General features: G+C 35.0%; 1 protein-coding gene across 7 annotated transcripts in view; it reads left to right on the plus strand.

Annotated features, from left to right (window-relative positions):
• DMD (dystrophin) overlaps positions 1–22,872 on the plus strand; it is a 1,087,789-nt gene that overhangs the window by 715,166 nt on the left and 349,751 nt on the right. For all 7 annotated transcript variants that reach the window (XM_051641663.1, XM_051641654.1, XM_051641680.1 and 4 more), the window contains 2 exons: positions 369–533; positions 20,240–20,341. In XM_051641663.1, the coding sequence (XP_051497623.1) occupies positions 369–533; positions 20,240–20,341 (267 nt within the window). The remainder of the gene's footprint in view (positions 1–368; positions 534–20,239; positions 20,342–22,872) is intronic.

Consider the following 22,872-nt stretch of genomic DNA (forward strand, 5'->3'; position numbering starts at 1 on the left):
GATAACTAATTAAAAAAAAATTAAAAAAAATAAATTGAGAAGCCAGATGCTGAGGCTTGAGTTGTTTTGTTTTATTTTGTTTTGGCTTTTGGCTTTGTGTGTGTCGCTGGTTCTTTTGTTTTTTTGATAGGTTTTTCATTTTGCTTTGTTTTGGGTTTTTTTTATTTTTTAGGAAATACTCTGTTTTGGCTGACTTATAAGAGGCATATCATAATTTGTTTGGTGGGTCTGTTCGTTTCTTCCGTTCTTTCTACGAGTATACAGAACTTGTATTTTAACAGCCTTTATAAGTGTATATATGTGTAGTGTTACATTACTTGTGTTACTTTTTTTTTCACCAAAAACCTGGCTTCTGGTATTTTTTTCAGGTGTCGAAAGATCTTCCAGAGAAACAAAAAGAAATAGAGCTTCTGCTAAAGGATTTCATCGAACTTGATCAACAATTAAATCAGGTGATACTGTGGGTAACACCTGTCAAGAACCAGCTGGAGCTTTATAACAAAGTGGGTCAGCCAGGAGCTTTTGATATTAAGGTAAATCTTTCATTTTGAAAACGCATCAGGATATGTAGTGTTGTCAGTTGCAACATTAGCTGTATAGTTTGTATTAACACTATAGCTTTGTGATGAAAGTCAGCAATAGTCTGCAGATGTTCAAAGTTATCTGAATGAAGGAAACCTTTTATTTTCTTCATTAAATGGTTTCTAGTGATGGGGAGGTTTAGAACCAGTTGTTGCAAGGTGAAACATAAATATAAGCTATTCTTTTTCCCATAGTATATACTTGAAACTACAGCCCCAAAACTTGATGCATGAAATTTAAACGCAAAGTCCGCTAAAATTCAGAATATCAGTGCTGAACTATTTAAGCCATTTCATTCAGGTTAATATGACTACATGAAAACCAGACTACTTAGGGCCATGACATGAATCTTATATTGCAGGGAAAAATATCTACCTGCACAGGTAAAATTTCAGGAATAAATAACACTGATTGTCTAGTAATTGTGAGCAAAATATTTGTAATCTTATCCTTCATATGCATTTAAGTATTGAAAAAAAGGCCTATATAAACATTGGGTGAGGCCAGAGAAATTAAGGATTTAAAAGTACTCATTAGAATAAACTGGCCTGCTTGATGTATGCTTAAACCTATTGGTCTTACATTTTATCTGTGCATATATGAGTTTATATTCATTTAAAATGGGAAAATATTCAAAATATAAGAGCTTATTGAAGTCTATCTTTTGGTTTATAGTAGCTCAGTGTCTTGTTCACTCAGATAAAGATTTAAAAGAATACACTGAGTTTTGTATTGATCATGCTGATGCAAATTTCAGTGAAAAAAAGAAAAAAGTCGTAAATATTTAAATTTTTTCTTTCCTTCCACAAAATTGAATAATACCTGCCTCTGATCATGTGTGGTTATTAAATTAACTTTAACTTAGTTTCTTATAAGAAATTGTTTTAATGCCAAAACACCTTTTATGTCGTACAATCACATTATATAAAATAATGAAACTCAAGTCCTGTTGCAGTCCTATAGTTGACAGAATGAGTTCAGCAGTGTCATTCATTCCCTTTTTAAAAGATAAAATTAGTACATGTCTGTGTATATACTGAATGAGTGATGGAATTTGGCTTTCAAGAAAATTATTTACCCATATTTTCCATATTTTAACAAAAAAATTAGATTATTCACCCATATTTTTATTATATTTTTTCCATTCTTTTCTCTTTATTTCTGAATGATTCTGCAATTAAAATTTATGTAAAATTAAAGCAGGGGTAATTTACTACAAATATAAGAGTATTGCTTTTCATACTGCTTGGGAAAGAAATGTTCTGCTTGAGTCTCTCAGTCTTCTTATGGTGATGTGACAGAAATATTTCTAAAAAACTGTTGAAATAATAGAAAAAGTGGTGGGATGAAATAATCTAGGTCTAGAGAGGACAGGGAACAATAAAGACCTCCAAAGAAAGGCAAATAGATTTTCTGTTTGCAAAAGACCCTATTGTATTTCTTTCATGTAAAGAAGTATATTAAATATATATTTTTATATATTTGTATATATTTTTATATATGTGTATATTTATATTACATTTATATTAAAACTCAGCCAGTTTAAGTTGTAGATAAAACAGCTAGTTCTTTATTCTGTTGTTAGAGCTGTAAGTATACGAAGGGTGATAGCTTTTATCTGTGAGTTTTCTATCTGAATTGTTTTTAAAGGACATAGATTTAACATATTAAAATTCTTGACTGATGGTTTACCGGGATTGTAATTTACTTCAAGGAGAGAATCTCTTACGCTGAAGGCTCTATATGAAATATCTCTGAAGGCAAATGGGATTTGTACAATTGTTTTAAGGTTAGGAATAAGCATAGTAAGAGTTTTGAAACAGTTATTAATGACAAAATCCAAAGAAAAAAATGTGTAGATATAATTAAGGAAAGCAGCCTATTTGTGACAACATGAAATTTTATATTCAACTTCAAATATGTATTTCAGACCTATACCAACATGCTTTCCTACATTAGGTCAAGCATACAGATGTTTGCATTATTATGTTTATGTGTATTTTTAAATTATTTTTCTCTATAGCTAATGCTAGCTTTAATAAAGTTAGGACATCTGCATGATTACCTGTGGAAGAGATGTATTCAAGAAACTCTTTTTGCTCTCATGTTTGCAAGTACTGTATAAATATTCAGCATTTATTCTACCACCATTTTAATTCCTTCACTCGTACCCAGAGAACACTGAATTATCTTCTACAGGTTTCTATAACTCCTTTTTCCAGAAACAAGTGTGACTCTGATGATCACCTAGTAGAATGAAAAGGTTATTATTAATATTCTTAGAAAAGAGATGGGATAAGAAATTTTACAAAGAATATATTCAGATATTCTAAAAACCTGGAAAGTATGAAGTCGAGGTGTAAAACTGACAGTCAAACTTATGAATATAGCACTTGAATGAAAAAGAGCAGGTTCAGTCCTCAGGAAAACCTGACTATTTTTGAATATGTTTTGACATAATGGCTTACAAATAGTAAATTTAATTTCAGTTGGGACATTGTCTTTTATGAAGCTTCTTTCAGTGTTCTTCATATTATTACTAAGCTTGCAAGGTAATGTTCTTTTCCTTCCTCCTCAGCCATTAAGTCCTCTCCTATCTCTTTTGTTTTCTAAGTTATTCATTTGGAAAAAGAGTTCCAATACTAACATGAGTATTTGGCAAGTATTTGGATATGGATTTTAGGTACGACACTTCACTTCTAAAAGCATGCAAAACAGTGAGTGTTAGAAATGTTATGGCCTCCGAAGCTAGAGAAGAACAGGTGAGGTGGCACAGGTAGGAGAGAAAGAAGATGGAACTATATGTTTGTTTAAAATTAATGCCTAGGGTGTCTTTATGAGTTATAATCTGATATTAAACTAGTATGTCTGGTTTAAAGCAGGTTTCTTGTATTTTTACTTACCAGTAGCAAATTTCAGTTACAGAAATATGTGGTTGCTGAAATTAAAACCTGATATACTAACTTGGTAAACACTAACTTGATACACAAGCCAAAGTGCATCTAAAACACTAAGTAGAGTTACTCTGTCAGAATTTTCCAAAATAAAGTGGTTTATTTCTCTCAGAACTGAAGTAATCTTTACTTTTGGCATGAGGCTGTAACCTGGTAACTAATATTAGTTTCCTCCATGCATTCATTTTCTTGTCAGATAATCTGATTTAACATTTCAAATAATATTTATCTATATAATGCATGCATAATAAGTACACAAAGGAGAATATCTGTGAATTTCACTTGCACAATTCGTACTAAGTTGCAATTTATGTTAATTAATACTAATTTAAAAACACGTATTTTCTACCTGTGCAAAAATCAGCTGTTAGAAATAGGTGAGAAGACCCTTAAGTTTACACTTTCTTAGAAGAAAGATGAAATAAAAGCACCAGCAGTTTTAGCCTTTACTGGTGGCATGTAAGCAGTTCTATGAGAGTAGAAAACAAAGGAGAAATTACTGCATATTGTTAGAGAGAGCTTCACAAAACAGTAACACTTTCAAGACCCAAATACATGATTGGGCTTGGTGACAGACAGATTAAAACTCCTTCTATAGCTTTTAAGACTACACCTATATTGGTAAAGAAAAAGTGATTAGGACACTTTTTTGGCTTAGAGGTCAACTGATGCTGTGCAGCAACAGTCTTACCCCCCAGATAAGACAGTTGCAACTAAAATGCCTTTTGCTGCATCTGCAGCTCATGCTAATTCCTGACCACGTCTGGCTACTGTCTCAGACAGTGCAGTTTGGCTCACGCTGGAAACAACACTCCTAATTCAATGGTTATATGAAAGGGAAAGATTCAGTGTCACTGGCGTTGTTCATGCTCTGTGTTATTTGGCTTAGTCATGCAGTCCCCTTCTGCTTTCAGTTCATAGCTCAATGGATCTGTGTGATCTCAACCCAGGGTGTTAAATGTGTAATTGCATGTAACATGAGGTTATGGACATGATAGCACTCCTTCTTGGGACAGTAGGAACACTAACAATGCTAAAATCTTTCATTGACTTGGCAGTGCTAGGTTAACAGTTGGATTTGATGATCTTAAAGGATTTTCCAACCAAAATGTTTCTTTATGATTTCGCAGTTTTTCAGTTCCTGAAGAGTGGTCATTTATGCCTCTGCCCTTGCACATACCCTTGCTGTGCTGAATCCAGACCAATATCACCACTGGCTGTGATTGCATCCAAACAAAGCCCTGTAGCCTCCTGGATTTCAAAATCCCAAGACGAGTGTTGTGTTTGCATTAGCACAGGATGACATAGTGCATGTTCTTGCCCAACATGATATAATAACTTACTTAAGAAAAGGCTCTCTGTTTGTTCCCTTACTTTTATTAACCCTTTATTAGAGACGTATTTGCAGGTGAATAATTACAAAGCATGAATCAGCCTCCTCCACCCTTACAAAATGTTTCCAGATGCCTAATACCAGTTGTTTCCTAGACTTGAACTGAAAGTTTGGTGCAAAAGCAGATAGTGGAAGGGGCTCTTTTTTACTTCACTGTAATGCAATTAGGAAACAGGAGATAAGAAGATGCAGATATAAAGAGATAGGACAAGTCACCCTTGTGGTGACCAAGGAACATGCTGGGGCACCTAGCAGTCCGATGATCTCTGGAATGCTTTTTGTTATTTCAGGCTTTGGGCAACATCTTAGCTTCCAAAATATAGAAATATTTCAGTGTTAAAAGCAGCAAAAAAGGTTTTAAAAATGTAAACACTGTGAAATTGCAGAAACATAATTTTTAAAAGCTATTCAGTCCCAAGAAATATATTGCAATTTTTTACAGTATTTACGATACAATACATGTTGTTTTCTTTTACCCCATTCTGCTACTGTCACTCTACACTTACTTTGAAGAATTACAGTGTGGCTCAGGAAACCCTGTATGTTTTACACCAATTTAATTTGTCTTCATAATTTTCTCAACTGGAATTTAGAGACTGCAGTGCCACAATTAGAAACCAGGCTTTCAGTTTCCAAAATCCTGAGCAGGCTTTAATAACTCACATCTCCATATCTCACGTAAAGGATTCTTTATTCTCAGGATTTAAAAAACATCTGTTGCAGTATTTACTTCACTCATGTTGCTAATTCTTAATTACAGTTTTCTATTTAAAAAACCACAACAAAACAAACAAATAACTAACTAAAAAAATAAAACAAAAAATGAAACAAACCTGTCCAAAGAAATTAACATTGAAACTTTGCAAGCTACCAATTTAAAGTATTAGCTCCACTTCTGCCTTGCTTGTTCGGCTATCTGAGGGTAACCTTGCTTCATTGAAGTCTGTGGCAGTTTCACAGTATTTTGAGATATATTCCCCATGATACTTTGGCAATTTTGGGAGTTAGAAATAAATGTATGGGGAGGAGCATATACATCTAACTGTATCAGATGCTAGACTAACAGGAGAGCAAGCTGTGTGGCATTTGCTGAAGTGTAGATACACGTGAACTTCTAATAGGATTGTCTCCACCTTCCTCTTTAATCTAAACATCATTAACAACCATTCTGCCTGGTATTCTTTTTGCTGTACGTATTAATATAAACAAAATCCCCTAGAACAAGCCCTTGTACAGTGTTGGATTATTAACTTTTTATGGAAGATATGTTATAGAGAAACAGTCACAGCTATTGCATGATATATGGCAACCCTGCAGCTGACTTTGAACAGACAACTATTTATTATCAATCAGAGATGTGCATAGAATTAATATAGTTGGTTCAATATAAGGTCAAAAGATACTGCTCTGATCATCCAATCAGACCTGCTCTATAAAATAATCCTTCCAGCTTTCTGAATTATTTCCTGCAGCACACGTTTCTCAAAAACAAACCAAAATAAGACTGGTTTCTAATTTCCAGGTACAGACAATCACCCACATATTGTGGCATATTACTTCAACAGCTGAGTTAAGAACCTGTGCATTTTTCCTCAGTTGAGTTTGTTTAGTTTCACCTTTCTGTCACTGCTTTGTTTGCCAGACTAGAGAGAGCTCAAATGCTGCGTTAATAGACAGTAATAAAGTTTTCTCCTAATCTCTGTTTGTTAACCATCAGTACTGTTGTTCTAATTCAGACAGGAAAGCAAATATAGAGTATATAATTAGTATTAGTTCAAAAAGCAATTATTGTTGTGGTCAAAGCAATTATTTTGTGGTCCTGATAATAATGTGGTTATCTTTAATCATGAGTTTATTTTGGCCAAGTCAGCTAATCAGAGTCTAAGGAGGTGGCAACTGTTGCTATAATGGAAGATATAGTAAATTCTGCATTGTCTCCCTAATGAAATAAAGACATACACGAACACTTTGAAATATATTTATTCCGATACAGCCATCCAAATTTAATATACTTAAACCTTTTAGGGATATATTATTCTGAGGATGTGGATATAGACCTACTTTACACTTGGAAACAGCTTTGCCTATGGCGTCAACAATCTGTGGAGCTCTAGAATTATGGCTAAAGGAAATTATGCAAACACTGACCATTGTTTATTCCTACTGACTGTTCTGCTGAGATTTGTTTACTTGACCTGCAAGAAAAAGAACAAGGGGAGTCCTGGAAGGGAGAGTAACGAGTGATGCTTCGCTAGTTGTTGGGCAGCTTAAAATACCTTCAGAAGTCTAACCAACTTTTTATCTTGATTTCTCTCACTTTTCCTTTAAATATTTATTTCCTCGTAGTCCTGTTTAATCCCAATTATATGTATGATAGAACCCTAAATAATTGAGAATTTTTATTACATATTTCCGGACCTTTTCCTTACAGGAAGAACCCCAGAAGGCTTTTAAAGAACTGTTAGATTCAGAAGTCAGGTTTCAGCCTAACAATTAGAATCATAGGACTTTCTTAAATATATAGAATTCAAAATGACTGGATAAGATAAAATGGAACTAAAAGCTTTCCTATCACAACCTACCACAACTGTGACTAAGATAAGATTAACATTCTCCAATCTGTTACAGTCAGATTGCACTTTTTAGATGTTGTTCAAGTAACATTTGTGGAGTGCTAAGGCTTTAATAAAATACTTTAGGCAGGAGTTAAAAGGGGTTTTTACAGTCAAAACCAAACACTTATATCCAATACATACATGTGTGCATGTACACTCAGTAAATAAGCTGTACTGTGTTGTGATGTCGTCAAAAACAAATCATTAACTGAATCAATTTTTAGAAACCCAATATGTAGAGAATGGAAAGCGTATTGAACAGTAAGAGAAGCCTATAGGCTAGAGCTAATATGTCTTCAGTTGCTTTTTTTTTTTAGCTGTTACTACAGATTATTTTCTTTGGTATTTAGTGTTTAAAACCTATAGGTCAAAATTTTTATTGACACAAGCATCTAAGTCTTCTGAAAAATTTAAGTTTACAGATTTCTTCAGTCCTACTTGATTAGCATAGTAACACATGCTGATTTTTTCTTTCTTTTCTGTCCAGAAATGCAGTCCAGGCAAAACGTCCTTAGGTAACCAAGAAAACAAGTAGCTAGTACTTTTGATAGCTTTTATTAATAATAGTAACATTAAATTAATGATACTTTCAAATAAATATTAATCTGTAGAAAACATTCTACGTTTCTGAGAGACAGTGGAATTTTATTTAGTTAATCCCACTTCCAAAACAAAATTTTGGAAAAGAAGGGCTGTAGAATAAATTGAACAGTAAATTTTTAGTGGATAAAAATCTGTTTTTGTAAAGTACTCAAATCTTGCCAGCAGCTTATCATAGAATCATAGAATCAAGCGACCTCTGAAGATCATCGAGTCCAACCCCGCTGCTGCAGCAGGAACACCTAGGACAGATCACACAGGAATGCATGCAGACAGGTCTTGAAAGTCTCCAGAGAAGGAGACTCTACAGCCTCTCTGGGCAGCCTGTTCCAGTGCTCCATCACCCTCACAGTAAAGAAGTTTTTCCACATGTTGAGGTGGAACTTGCTGTGTTCTGGGTTGGTGCTATTTCCCCTCATCCTATCACAGGGCACCACTGAAAAGACTGGCCCATTTCTTGACATCCAGCCTTCAGATATTTGTAGACATTAATAAGGTCCCCTCTTAGTCTTCTCAAGACCGAATACCCCCAAGTCTCTTAGCCTTTCCTTGTATGACAGATATTCCAGTCCTTTAATCATCCTTGTAGCCCTCCACTGGACTCTTTCCAGCATATCCCTGTCCCTCTTGAACTGGGGAGCCCAGAACTGGATACAATACTTCAGATGTGGTCTTATGAGGGCAGAGTAGAGGGGGAGGAGAACATCCCTTGACCTGCTGGCCACACTGTTCTTAATGCATCCCAGGATACTATTGGCTTTATTCACAACAAGGGCACATTGCTGTCCCATAGATAACTTGTTCTCCACCAGGATCCCAAGGTAGTCCAAAAAACAAAGAATATGAGAAAAACTAGAGTCAACTGAATAAATATAGTAGTTTGGGGTTTTGTTTGTTGTTTGTTGTTGTTTGTTTTTTTTTAAACAGGTATCATTACTAAGATTAAGTGAAGCTATGCCATTGTCACCAAATTTTTAAAAAGTGAAAAATCATAATCTTATGAAGAAAAACTGCTATATTTGGCATAGAATCAAAGATCATTGTAGATATGGGTTTTCTAGGTGCCTTTAGAGAAAAGAAGTAGTACCAAGTTAGTTTTACCACGTTTGTGCTTCATGGATGATGAGCTACCCTTATTCATAACAGACTCCAAGTAAATGTGTAAATAGCACTGCATATAATAAATATCAGTCTATTGAAATAGTTTTCAAAGATTAGTGTTTAACTCAGTAACCTTGTTCATAATTGAAAATACCACAAACTCATTGCATATTGTAATCTACAGAATTCTGTGAGTTTTAACACAGCCTCAATAGGGACAGACTGATGTCAGAAAGAAAGATGTAGAAAAGGCAAAAATCAATTTTATATGGGTTTGTAGAATTTTTTTACTGTCTGTATATTTCATCACAATAATTTTTTCGCTTTGAATCCTTGTTTCTTTTTCTTACGCATAAATTCTACATAAGCAGTCTGTTTCCTAAGCATTCACTTGCTGGTAGTCCTTGAAATAGAAAAAAATGTGTTAAATAACAGCGTCTAACCAGTGTGGGTGGGAACACTTTCAATCGATCATCAAAAGCAGTAGTGTAGTATATAGTGAGTGCTGGGTTCTGCTTCTTTTACTGCCATTAAGGTGTCTCAAGTTATGTAATTGGAGTGTGATTTTTGCAATATATGACCACAGAGTGAATTCTCTAGGTGTCATGTGCTAGATCATTACCACCAGTACCACCAGAAGTTTTGAACAATGGTTTATAAACCCATGTAGATGTGCAAGCAAATTGCATAAAGGAAAAAGTGGGCTGGAAAGATTGCTTATAAATGGAACTTAAAAATTAAAACTGTGTTTACAGCCTAGCAACCTGAATATACAAATTTAGCCCTTGTTAAGAAAACTGCAAGTAAATGCAGTAAATGTGTAACTTGTGTATTTAAACACCCAACAAAGCAATCTCAGAAATAAATTCTCTGATTACCATACAGTAATTTTAGTGTGACAAAAAGTGCTTTAGTGAGAGAATACTAAAAGTTACCAGCCCATATTGCACAAAAATAATTAGGAAAATGTTGTGTATCCAGATTTTCTTTTCTCAGTCTCCTATGAGAACTTCTTGAATACTGGATATTTTTTAAAATTCCCAGTCTCTACCCTCCCAAGTGAATTTTATGTGGAAAATCTTTCTCCTGAGTTTCATTATGTGAACGGAATTTCAGTATGTTTTTAAAAGAAAATGCTAAAATTGATAACTTACATTATTTTGAAAAACAAACTAATAAACCCCAAAGTATTTTAATCTTCTATTTAAATGTTTGTCCACACAGAAAATGTAGATAATTTCAAAATACAGTTATCTGTTCATCCAAGGCATTAATGCAGAGTTATAACAAGCATTGATATAAGTAGAAATCAGTGTTTGGCGTAGGGCTAGTATTTAATTTTCAGTCATTGTCTTTTCTAAGTTGCCTGATTTTTCATTCAGTGCACATACATATGCACACACATACAATTCAGATTTTTTTTTATTTTTTTTTTTTGTAATCCTGTGATAACAAAGTGTCCTTATCAGAGGTGAGGAGCTAAAGATAGTCGAGACCTTCAGGACAAATGCCTTTGGCCTGCTCTGGATCTCTGGAAGGTTACAGATTCTCTGGCTATATGTGCAAGGCCTTGATAGCAATTGGTCAGATGGAAAATGTCTGGTAAAAATCCTTTCAGATGATCTCTCTTGTCTGAATTTTACCTCTTGAATTTTTCAACAGGGAGACATGTTCTGCATTGTGGTGAACACTATTTGTTAGGCATACAGGTCTTGTGATTGTAGTTTCATGGCTAAGGTTTTGTTAAATACTGTATTTTAAGTGTTGGTTGGTTTGCTGGTTTTTTTTCACCTTCTGAGTTATCTATTATATTCTCAAAATCTACAGTTAGTTTTTGATCATAGAATTAATCTTCTCTAAATTAGTCAAAGAATCCATTAACTAGTTTGGGTCAAAGTGTATGTAAAACAGCATATGTTCTTCCTTTTTTAAATATTTTTTAAAATTTTAATTAATTTTTAAGTATAAAAATTACATAGAAAAATACTTCATAGTAAATGAAAAATACAGATGTTGTCCAAACCTCATATCTATTCCTCTGTCTTTTTCTGGTTGAACATGCTGCACGGTATAATAAATGGATACATTAAGCTACCAGTGCTTAGATTTTTTTCCTTTTGGATTTCTGGATTTTATTTTACTAACATGCATATCAGCACTGAATAATCTTATGTGGAGTTTATTTGCATTTTTTATCTTACTTCCACAAATTATCTACAAGTACAATGATTTACTCTTTGAGATTAAGTGACCTGAGATGTTGAGTTTGATTTTGATTCCACTTCTGTTAAAGGAGAAACTGGAGATGTTCTATTCCAACCTGACCAGATGACCCTATTTTACATGTTCTACAAATGTTTGCTGATGGTGCTGCTTGTCTCTTCAGGACAGCCTTCAGGATGGAAAGAAGGACAGGAGGAGAGGGCATGAGGGAAAGGAGGGTAGTGCCTGCTCCTCCTCCTACTTCCTGAAAGCCTTACAAGTCAGCATGCCTCCTCCAGCCATACGAGGAAGTTAAAGCTGTGCTTCTTGGGCGTTCCTCCACCTTTTTTTCTCAGCATTGTAATTTCCCCTAGAAGGCAGTTTTCTAGGAATATTGTGACAGATGTAGGTCACTGTAGAGGATCAAGACAAAGAGGGGATGAAGAGAAATGCAGGTTCCCATGGAGGGAGAAATTACATTCCGGTTATGGAATGAGTTGACAAAACCCAGAAATTCCTTCTCCCACTTCTAGCTCACTGAAATCATGCTGACCTGTCCAAATCTTCTTCTCCAGACTATATTAAAAACCACTTTATGTTTTCCAGACACCTCGTCTCCGAATCCTCTTCCAGTCTCACTTGTCCTTTCTTCCTGGTTACACAGTTTTCCTCTCTTTTCCCTTTACTCTCTCCTTACCTTCTGGGCCATCGCCCACCCCTCCTATGCTCCTCTACACTTGAGTCCCCTTTTCCAAAGTTAACACTACCTTCATTTTTACCTACACTGCTAAAGAAGCTTCAGACTGACTCTGGATATAGTTATGTCTGTTTACTGTTCATGGCGGTCACTTGCTATATATTTAAAATAACATATTGTGTTCATTTTTTTGGCAGATAAAAATAGGAAATCCTTAGAAAATTCAATAGCTCTCAATTCTTAAAAATAACTTGTTTTGGGTATTTATCCTTGATAAGCTTTGAATGACAACAGGAAAGCTGTCAACTCTTTTGTCTATCACTTCATTATATACTTGGCAATCTGCAGTTAGAACATAAGAGAAGAGCACAGCTGAGGAGTGGCAAACCTAGCGGTAGACAAATAAAAGAAAACTCGCCCATACAAGAGAATGAAAGTGCTGACTGGACATTGCTGTATCTTTCCTTCCATCAGCCTTCATTTGTCAGCTTCTGCTTGGCAAGCTGAGCCACATAAATCAGGTTTTAACTCTTTAGTGATTCTTTACCTTTTCATTTTGCAAACATCCTTTTAAATGAGTATTTTTTATATGCACTTAGAGGTAGTATAGTTCATTCACATCAGCATTTGAGGAACACGTACCCCAGAGATACATCTCACTGTGTCTGATTTGGCAAAGAGTTGAACTGTGAAAACTTCTAATGATGGAATATTGTTGGACTACTTAAACTACTCCTGTTTTCAATGTATTATTAGGATCTGCAGTAAATGTCACTTTAATCAACTTGTAGAACCAGAGCTTGATATTCTGTGCATAAATCAATTATTGCTTTTTCCTGGAATAATTTTATGAACTTTGAGGACCAACCTGCTCAGTGTTTTATTTGTGAACTTAAGCATTTAGATTTTCAAGACTGTATCCAGATGTGTTAAATATATACATATATATTCCAAGTGCAAGAATATGAAACTATATTAGCTGCAAATGGATTGTGAAAAGTGGCAGAAAATTCCAATTAATAAACCTTGTAAATCTTTTAATCTGTAACAGACCTTGCAGCCTTAAGGATGGATTGCAAACATGTCTGTGTCCCAGTGTCTTAAAGAGGGAAGATTTTTGAAAGGTGATCAAGTATGTAATGTGTGGTTGTATTTTCTAGAAAATAGTAGATTACTAGTAAATCAAGACTTGATTTCATTCTTGAAAGGATAAGCTTTTTAGGAGTGTGAGTGAGTTGCTTGGAAGTTACTGAGGTTGTAACTCAGGTTTGTCTTTTGGCTTACTTGTTGTACTTGGGTGGAAGTTCTTTCTAAACCATTGTTATGGGTTAACCTCACTGGGTAGCCCAGCCCCACACAGCTGCTTGCTCACTTGGCGAGATGGAGAAGAGAATCAGAAGGGCAAATGTGACAAAACTTTTGGGTTGAGATAAAGACAGTTGAATAGGTAAAGCAAACCTGCCTGCACAAGCAAAGCAAAACAAGGAATTCATTCATCACTTCCCATGGGCAGGCAGGTGTTCACCATTCCCAGGACAGCTGCACTCCGTCACACATAGCAGTTACTTGGAAAGACCAACACCATCACTCTTAATGTTCACCCTTCCTCCTTCTTCCCCACAGCTTTTATTGCTGAGCATGATGTCATATGGTATGGAATATCTCTTTGGTCAGCTGGGGTCAGCTGTCCCAGCTTCGTACCCTTCCAACTCCTTGTGCACCCCCAGCCTACTTGCTGGAGGGGCATCATAAGAAACAGAAGGCTTTAACTCTGTGTGAGCACTGCTCAGCAATAAGTAAGACATCCCTGTGAAATCAACACTGTTTGCATCGTAAATGCAAAACATAGCACTGTACGGGCTACCATGAAGAAAAGTAACTTCATCCTAGCCATACCCAGTAATTACATCCACATAAATCTGTGCTGTGTCCCGGGTTTGTTGTTATCTCTTTTATATTATGTACTGGAACTAAGACAAGATCTGTAGCCTAGGTGGAACAGGAGCAGCTGTTTCATCTTGTGTCCTGTTCAACCTCAAAATGGAACATTCTAAATCTTACTCAATCTCAAAGAATTCTTCTTACTCAGCCTTTTCACCATTCAGCCAGATTATTAATTTTGCTTTATTGGTATACGACCACCATAGCCAAATTCTTTTCATATGCCAATCTGCAGGTCAAGTCTTGATGGCTAATAAGTTCATCTATCTTCAATACCTCCAGGAAATTTCCTTTTCAGAACAGACAAGTGCAATGGATAGCTACTAATTTCTGTGTGGGAAAAAATTACTAAGTTTCATCTCCTTTAGATGTGCAGAGAAATCTCACAAATCTCTGATAGTCAACAGGAAAATGTGCTTTGAAAACAAACATCCTTTCACTCTGCAAAGTGGTTAAGTTTGCTTTTGAGGCACTTGGTTTGCATGACTTAAATTTTGTTCCCTTCTTAGTTGCACATCCTTGTAGAGGCTTTCCTTTTTCTTTTCTTTCCTTCCCTTTTCCAGTACCAGGAATAAGAGATACTGCAGGCAGCAGAATGATGAAAAACAGCACCAGGTCTTAATAGATACAATGTGTGCATCCTTTACAAGCTGCGCAAAGGCTGCATTAATAGGTTTAGAAAGTAGTTATGTACTCTAAAACTGAATTGTTGAACTGTTAGAAGGAAGAGGTTTCTCCTCTAAATTATCCCAAAAATCGTTCACATAAGTCAAGAGCTATAGTTGTATAATTTTTCCAGTCACTCATTAAAATCATATGGCTGTCTCTTTCATACTTTAAAAAGCTGAATGAATCTCACAATATTCTTTTCCAGATTAAGGCATGTTCCAACACTGCCTTTGGGTAATACTTTAGGTCATGCACTTGAAAGAACAGTGATTTAAGGTAATGAGGGAAAGAATGGTTATTTTATTTATTCATTAAAATGTCATTTTTTGAGGCAAGTGCAAAAAAAATTTATTTTCTGCAAGTTACATAATATTTTGAGCAATGAAGCAATTTTACACTGAGCTTCTATTTAGTCCACTAATGGAAGGGTCTTTAAATTGATTTACATGGTGTTTTGGTTTTGGTTTGGTTTGGTTTTTTAAATAAAACCCTAATACAGGAAGGTGAGGTTAAATTCTCTAACTTAGATGTTCACAGACCATTTTCTTTCTATATAGAGATACATAAAATATTCAGAAAGTTATGAAACTTTTTCATCTCTTATATAGAAAGGAGCCAGAGGTACAAGCTTGTCTCTCCTTGAATTTTATCAAGATTGATTAAAGTCTTAATTCAGGAAGTTTAAATGCTGGTAGATTTTTCTCTGGTAGATTAGGTCCCGCCTCAATATGGTCACCAAACTGCTAATAGCATGTATTCTAATAATATTGTGCAAATATCTAAAGTGAATGCTATTCACTGAACTGTCTGACCTACCATCAAGATTCGATGCTCACTGCTGTGTAGCGCAACTTTCATGTATTTTAATCAAGTCTCCTTCATTCTTCTTTGTGGTAGTTTAGCTTTTTAGTCTACTCCATGAGTGGGAATGTGCAGAGCTGATCCAAAAGAAAAAATGAGGTCACATATTTAGAACCAGAATTCTTGAAGATGGGAACATATTCACATTTTCTAACCACTTCCCCATCTTTACTTATGAGGAAGAAATGAGATACTCAGAACCTCACAATTTATTTATAGCTTTCCCCCTAAAATATTTGGGAATAGTAACCTGAAAGATAGGCATGAATATTTCAGTGAACCTTGCTGGAGCTTCATAAGAAAACCCACTTCACAGAATTCTAGTTACAAGTTATTCTCTTCCTTATCTAAAAGACAAGAAAAACATAATTAAATGTAATTTCTACTGTCATGTCAAATATATATAGGGATTTATGTCTGATTATTAAAAAAAAAAAAGTATCTTTGAAATTTAAAGCCTCCAAACTATTTTAGATTTTTGATATAGTACACTTGATTGTTAAAGTAAAGTGAAGGGAAATTCCTTGCTGCTTCTGTTTTCCTGTGAATCATTTTTCTTCTTTTATCTTCATTTAAAGTACCATCTTGATAAAAAGAGGTCATGACTTTGAAAACAATTCACTATATAATTTCAAAAGTTTTGTGTTTTTTGTTTGTTTTTTTTTTTTATTTGAAGGTTGTAATTAAGTTTCCATTTTTGCATTGCACTTCACCATGAAGATACAGGTTTAATCACACTGAGCTTCTCCTACTGCCCCTGAAGGAAATGTCCTATGGACATAATCTTATGGGTTAACCGATCCCAAAAAGTTTTACTAATATTACCAGAGAAGGTGAATCAGCACTTGTGATTCTTAATATAGACTAATATACAGTCTGAAATGCAGCAGATACTTTTATAGATAGCTGTCTGGGCCTCCTAGTACATGTGCAGCATATGTCAAACAGCCTGTCTGTATCTGCTAGGATAGTTACCATCTCTTGAAATAACATATGCCGAGCCATCAAACTTTCTCTTCCACTGGCATACACACCAGAGGTTTAGTCAGTCTATTGGTTTCAGCTAGAGAGTATGAATTTTCTATATTCTGAGTTATATCAACAGACTTTCATACTCCAGATGGGGTTGTAGACAAGTCCCTGTCATTTTTTCAGCCTGCAAATTTGCACAGCAGGTTGAACTGACATGTTGTTGGAAATGCAAAAGCCAATGTGACTTATTCAGCAGTAGGCTTTCATCAGTTTGGGTGCACCAGTTTAACACTACTGAAAATTCATAGATGGTACGTCATGGAAAAAAGGTGGCCTATGATTCTTGTTGTTTATATAAGTTTGAGAAACAGCAGCCCCTGATGATGATGTATTTTAATTTTCCATATGTGTGAAAAGTTTAATTAGCATATTCATCACCCAGCCCAGAAGTAGCACTACAATTCCTTTCACAGACAGTTCATAAATTGCACAATTCCAGTAGAGTCAGCTCAATCTCCCAGAGATAGTGCTGTGTCCTCCCACAGCAAGCAAAGCAAGTGTGGCAGAGGAGTCAGTGATCTTTAACCAGAATTCTTACAAAGCTTTGCTGTTCTCTAAAACTGATGGGCATGAGAATGGACAACTCTTGTTAACTTTAGTAGTAGCCTAGCCTGTGCTATCAAGAGCAGACATCAGACCCTGCTCTGGGAGGATGCTGTTCTCTTGAATCCCACACAGGTTAGATAATGACTGTGGTCGTTTTTTTTGTGAGAGAACCATTGGAGGCCACGTTATGGTGGTTACCTTTTTGTTCTCTATGGGAGCTGAATGATGGAGCAGTATCATGAAACTACTCTCTTGGGTCTTGACCCATAATAATAAGGTGTCACCTAGTGAATGGATTTGAAAGCGCTGGAAACTTGCTTACTAGGCAGAATTTATCAAGAGGCTATCCCATCAGGCAGAGAATGAGGCAAAGAGCTCCCTGAAAGTTATTGCTGCATTTTATTATCAGGTACAAGCTTATTTTTTTATGGTTTTAGATGATGTTGGAATTAATGTGTGGCAATCAAAAAGTAGTTGCTGCTGTAATAAATATTTGTTAAATTCAATGGTTATCCAAACGAGCGAGAAGATATTGAGAAAACCTCTTTTCCCCCTGGACTCTTATCTCTATTATTTCCCCATCAATCTCAAATGAAACATTGTGCTATATTAGACACACTTGCACAATGCCTTCTGGTTTAGGTCAAGACCACTGATTTTGAAAGAGCAGACTATGCAAGACTAGTTAATGTAACTCTGGGAAGTTGTAGAGCAGAAGGATTTGGTGATTTAACAGCTAAATACACTCTATTTCTGTTACCTGGTTATGGAAAATTATACCTGTATTCTATCCATAAAGAATGAATATATTTAGAATCCATAAATAATACCTTTTTGAAATATTTATATAATATGGAGAAATGGGATATCTTCGTTTTTATGTGTGTTTTATGTGCTAGTATTAGCATAAGATAATGGCAATGAAAGAGATCACTAGATGTTTTCTTATTTTCTGGAGAATGTGGAGTTGAATGCTACCATTCATAATTATTTTATTATTTTTTTTCTTTTTCTCTCAATTGTAGAGAGAAATTAGCCTATTCACATGTGAGTATATTAGTAAATCATAATTCAAATATCAATATAGAAGGTAGAATACAAATAAATATTCAACAGCCAACTTTTGTTACTGTTACAGGACTTGAGTAGTAACTTGCTATGCATAGTACTTTCTATTAGTCTGGAGTGCCTTCCCTAGTTAAGTTCTTCTGGGTTTGAATTTTCAGTTCCTGGTGGTGGAACTTGACTGTTATTGTTAATGGCTGTTTTTACAAATCTAGTCAGATCAAATGCTGACTTGGCATCCTGGATGATGGGCAGGGTAAGGGAAACCATGGGGGATGGTGAGCAGAGGCAATGAGAGCTGCTGGTGGCTTCAGGGCCTGGGGCTGTGCTAGGTGCCTTCCTAGAGCATACCTTCCACACTGGTTACAGCCCGAAAGAAACTAGTTTGTGACCAGAGTGGAAACCAAATACCAGCAAGTGGGGAAGTTTGAGCAATCCACTTGAAAGGCATGTCCACTCTGCAGGGTAAACCAACAGTGTAGGTGCACCTATAGTGATCTCGATAGCCTTGGACACTGTGGGGGAATTATAATGTGTTTTTCCTGCTACACAATTTTTTATGATACCTAGTGCTTTTAGGAAATAATGTAAGTATTTGAGACATGCAGAATAACACAACACAAAATATTACCAAAATATTGCAGATGGCTTTGTTGTTTAAAAAAAAACAGCACCAAGAAATAAAACAACCAAACAAAGAAATATTAAATGCCTTTCTTGTCTCCATCAAGAAAGACAGAAATTTATCTTCGTTAACACTTCTGAATGATTAGTTTTTTTCTTTATATGGTGAGTAGGGAAGTAGAAAGCTAACCTAGTATTGAAACAGAAAGAAAATAGGATTTTAATGAGGTTTTGATGACCAGGTTAATAAACTTCCACCCCCCAATATTGAAATGCATAATAAAAAGCAATTAAATGCAAACCTGTTTCAAATGTCATTGCAAGAAATCAGACAAGTTTTAATTAACTTAATTTGTTATTGATGAACAATATTTGAAAAAAAATAATGAGAGACGATAGTGAATTTATCAATACTTTTTGTTTTTACTGATTGCTCGTAAAGTTGTGTAAGTAAAATGTCAGGCAGCACTGTTGACATATTTTCTATGCTGAGCTGAAATAGAGGAGCAAAATGATGCCTTTCTGAGACTTCAGATGACATGGATTTAAACCAGGTTGTTTTGCAGCAAAGAATAGCAGATTTCCTCCAATGAAATGTTATGTCTGATCAGATAGTGAGAAGCCTAGCATGCAATCTTTTCTGCTGTCACACTAATGATACCTGAGATTGTGGACAGAAAATAAAGTTGTAGAGTCAGTGGATGGTCTGCGGTAGGAAAAGGTAACCAAGCTATAAAATAGCTGGGGGAAGAGTGGAGAGAGGAAAACAAAAACAAAAGGAAAAGTTACCAAAAAGTGTAAAAGAAAAGATAAAATTAACTGGTGGGTTTGTTTTTAATTCATTAGCATAAATATTTTACTAGATAAATGCTAGTTTATTAGTATTAATAGTAGTTTTCTAGTAATATTCTTAATTTTCCTAAATTCAGCATCATTGTTGCATCTCATGATATGGTTTTAATGCCATGTATTGTATGAACAAAATGTTAACCAGTGTACATTTAATCCGTTGGTAATGTAAAACAGACAAAAATCAGAGCTGCTTAAATGAGATTTCTTATGCCTGTCTTTTGTAGTATGAATTAGTGTTAGCCTTATAATAATTTTATTGAAAACTTCAGGATGAATGGACCTATTGCTGTTTATTTTGCTAACATGACTCTTTTCCATCCCTCTTTGTTTCCTCTGGTGACCCTCTTTGTCCTTTGCTGCTACTATCCGTAAGTTTTCCCAGAAGCCAGTCCTTAGCAGAAACTAATCTACCGGTGTTTTACAACTTCCCATGGAGCTTTAGGACTTTTCAGTCTTATTGCTTATGATACGGTTAATCTACACGGCATGTGTTTTTGTTTTTCAGGAAACTGAAGCAGCAGTGCAAGCTAAACAGCCGAATGTGGAAGAAGTTTTGTCTAAAGGGTGTAATTTATATAAGGAAAAACCAGCCACTCATCCAGTAAAGGTAATGAAGCAACCTTTAGCAATATCCATTACTGTGTAATGGGTTATGCTTCCCCTGTTGTACACTTGTCCTTGATGTGCTCTGTTTAAAATCAATGAAAGAACTTGGCAAATGGCATCTGTTCTGTTCTGTGACTGCATAGCCAGGAAAAAAATAATGTTCCCATCTAGAAATTTTTTGTGTAGTGTGATAGGAATATTGGTTTTGACAGAAAGATTCTTTTACCTATGCAAGAGTAATCTGCATTGAAAGCAAATGCAACTTTTGGTGAGTAATTAATGACATCATATAAGCTGTTTTTAAATTCACTTATTTTGAAATCCACTTTCATAAATTTTGTCAATTAAAATAAATTAGCATGTTTTCTAGAAAAGGTAATAGTAGGGATTTATAGGGATATTTTACACTCAGTTTCCCAAAGACTATATAGACCGTCATTGAGACTAGAGTATAATTTTCTATCCTATAGAATATGAAAATTATCAGCAGCTTCCCATGTGTGTTTCAGCTACATTTGGAGAGGGAGACCAAACTAATAAGGTTACTACCATATCAACCAGAGCTTGATCTCATTTGTGGTTTTATTATTGTTAATGAAGTATCTGTAAACATGATGAATAAGAGTTCCCGGAAACTGTAAACTATCTTTTGCAATTGCTTCTGACTGGACAGAGATAGTAAACTTTGTTTTTATATGTAGAGCTTTTCCAAAACTACGACACTCAATAGCCTCATTTTACAGCAAACAGTTTCCTTATAAAGATTTGATGCCTGTAGGTGACAGTGAATTTCTTGTTTTTCTTTAATACTTGAAGTATAATTTTCCTACTTTTACAAAATTTCCTCTAAATTACTTGTAAATCACACCAGCAGATCTCCATTCACAGGAGCACATGAATGCACCTATCTCCACTTCAGAAATCCGTACATGTTTTAGAATGATATGATTTATTTACATCTTTCCTGAACAGAAATCCTAGAATGTTATTTTCCCCTTTGCTGTCTATGCTTTTTTTTAATTATTATTATTATTTTTCTTAATGACCAGTTCTCCTAAACAGTGATAAAACAGTAAAAGAGGTGAAATCAAGGTGAATTAAAAGTAGCGCGCTAATGAGAGTGGGCAGAAACAAAGCTTTTGGGTCTATGTTGGGTATTTTCCTTGGCTAATACAGTGCTGTTATTGTTGGGATCCAAAACAAGTTGTCTGCGTGCTGAATTGATGATAGAACAAAAATCACACTGCAATAAGTGTGTTCACTCATTTCATATTATTTCAGCTGCAGCCTTAGAGGATTTACTCCTCTTGGCTTTCTAGATATTTTTTTTAATTGCATATAAAGAATGGAGGAATGAATGCTGGCATTTTCAAGGAGAAGAACTAGTACTTGTTTTATGTACCACAGACAGTAGTATAAATGTTGTGAAATGGTTCTGTTTGGGCCAAACTTCTGACATAGAAATTTTCTCATTGTCTATCTCTTTTAAGTGTTCACATCAAAGACACTGAAAACAGTCAATTTCTAGCAGATTTACTGGAACAAGATAATTTAAATAAAGATTATTATGTTCCTTGAGTGTTAGTTTTGACAATGATATTATGAAATGTGTCTTTGAGGAAATTAATGAAGTACTGAGTATTTCATTTCTAGTCCTTACTTAATTGCATTTTACTTTTTTCATTACGTTCTGTAGTTCAGTTAATTGAATGGCTTGTGGAGTTAATTTCTGATTCAGTGTCTTGTACAATAAGCCATAAAACAGTCAATATATACTGTTAGGACTGTTGAATTGCTTTTTTGGTGACATAGATTTCTTTAAGCTTCCACCCATTAATAATGAGTTGGTCTTCTGTCATTGTTCTTCATTGGTAACTTCCAGCACTGTCTACTATTTATACATTCCAATATAGACCTTTCAGCAAATATAAAAATAATTTTTTACACCGAAATTATTTTGTGGAAGCAGAAATAATTTGTACTCAGATTAAGGTGTTTTTTAAAAGATATTAACAAGGTTGCAAAGTTAAACACTCAAAATTTTAGAAAATTCTTTAATTAAAACGCCCGTGGTAGCTTTGGTTTAGGCTGAATCCTGCCTAATTCAGTACAGGGTATGGATGGCATTTATACTGGGAGCAGTAAATCAACACTTACTTGTTTAGTTTGTGGCTTAGAAAAAAGACAAAAAATTACACTGCCTCTTTAAAAGCATTAATTAATTGTGTAGCATTGCTTCACAACTTTGTGGTTTATTTGGTTGTCTGACACACCTTTGTCTTAGCTTCCTTTTTTTTCTCTCCGATTTCCTTCATTCACCACAGCCTTCTCATTCTTTTCAATACTTTTTCAATAAAGTAGAGATCCTTTAGGCTCATTCACAGAGCAAGCCTCTCCTGTGCTACAAAATGGAATACGCCAGGAAATTAAAGATATTCGTGCAATTATATGCATTGTATCTGAATTAATGTTTTCATACATAACCTTACTCTGGCATTTCCTAATGCTTAGCTCTTTATCCTTGCAGCCTTT

Source organism: Apus apus, chromosome 1 (assembly GCF_020740795.1).
Source record: "Apus apus isolate bApuApu2 chromosome 1, bApuApu2.pri.cur, whole genome shotgun sequence".
In the NCBI taxonomy this organism is placed as follows: Eukaryota; Metazoa; Chordata; class Aves; order Apodiformes; family Apodidae; genus Apus; species Apus apus.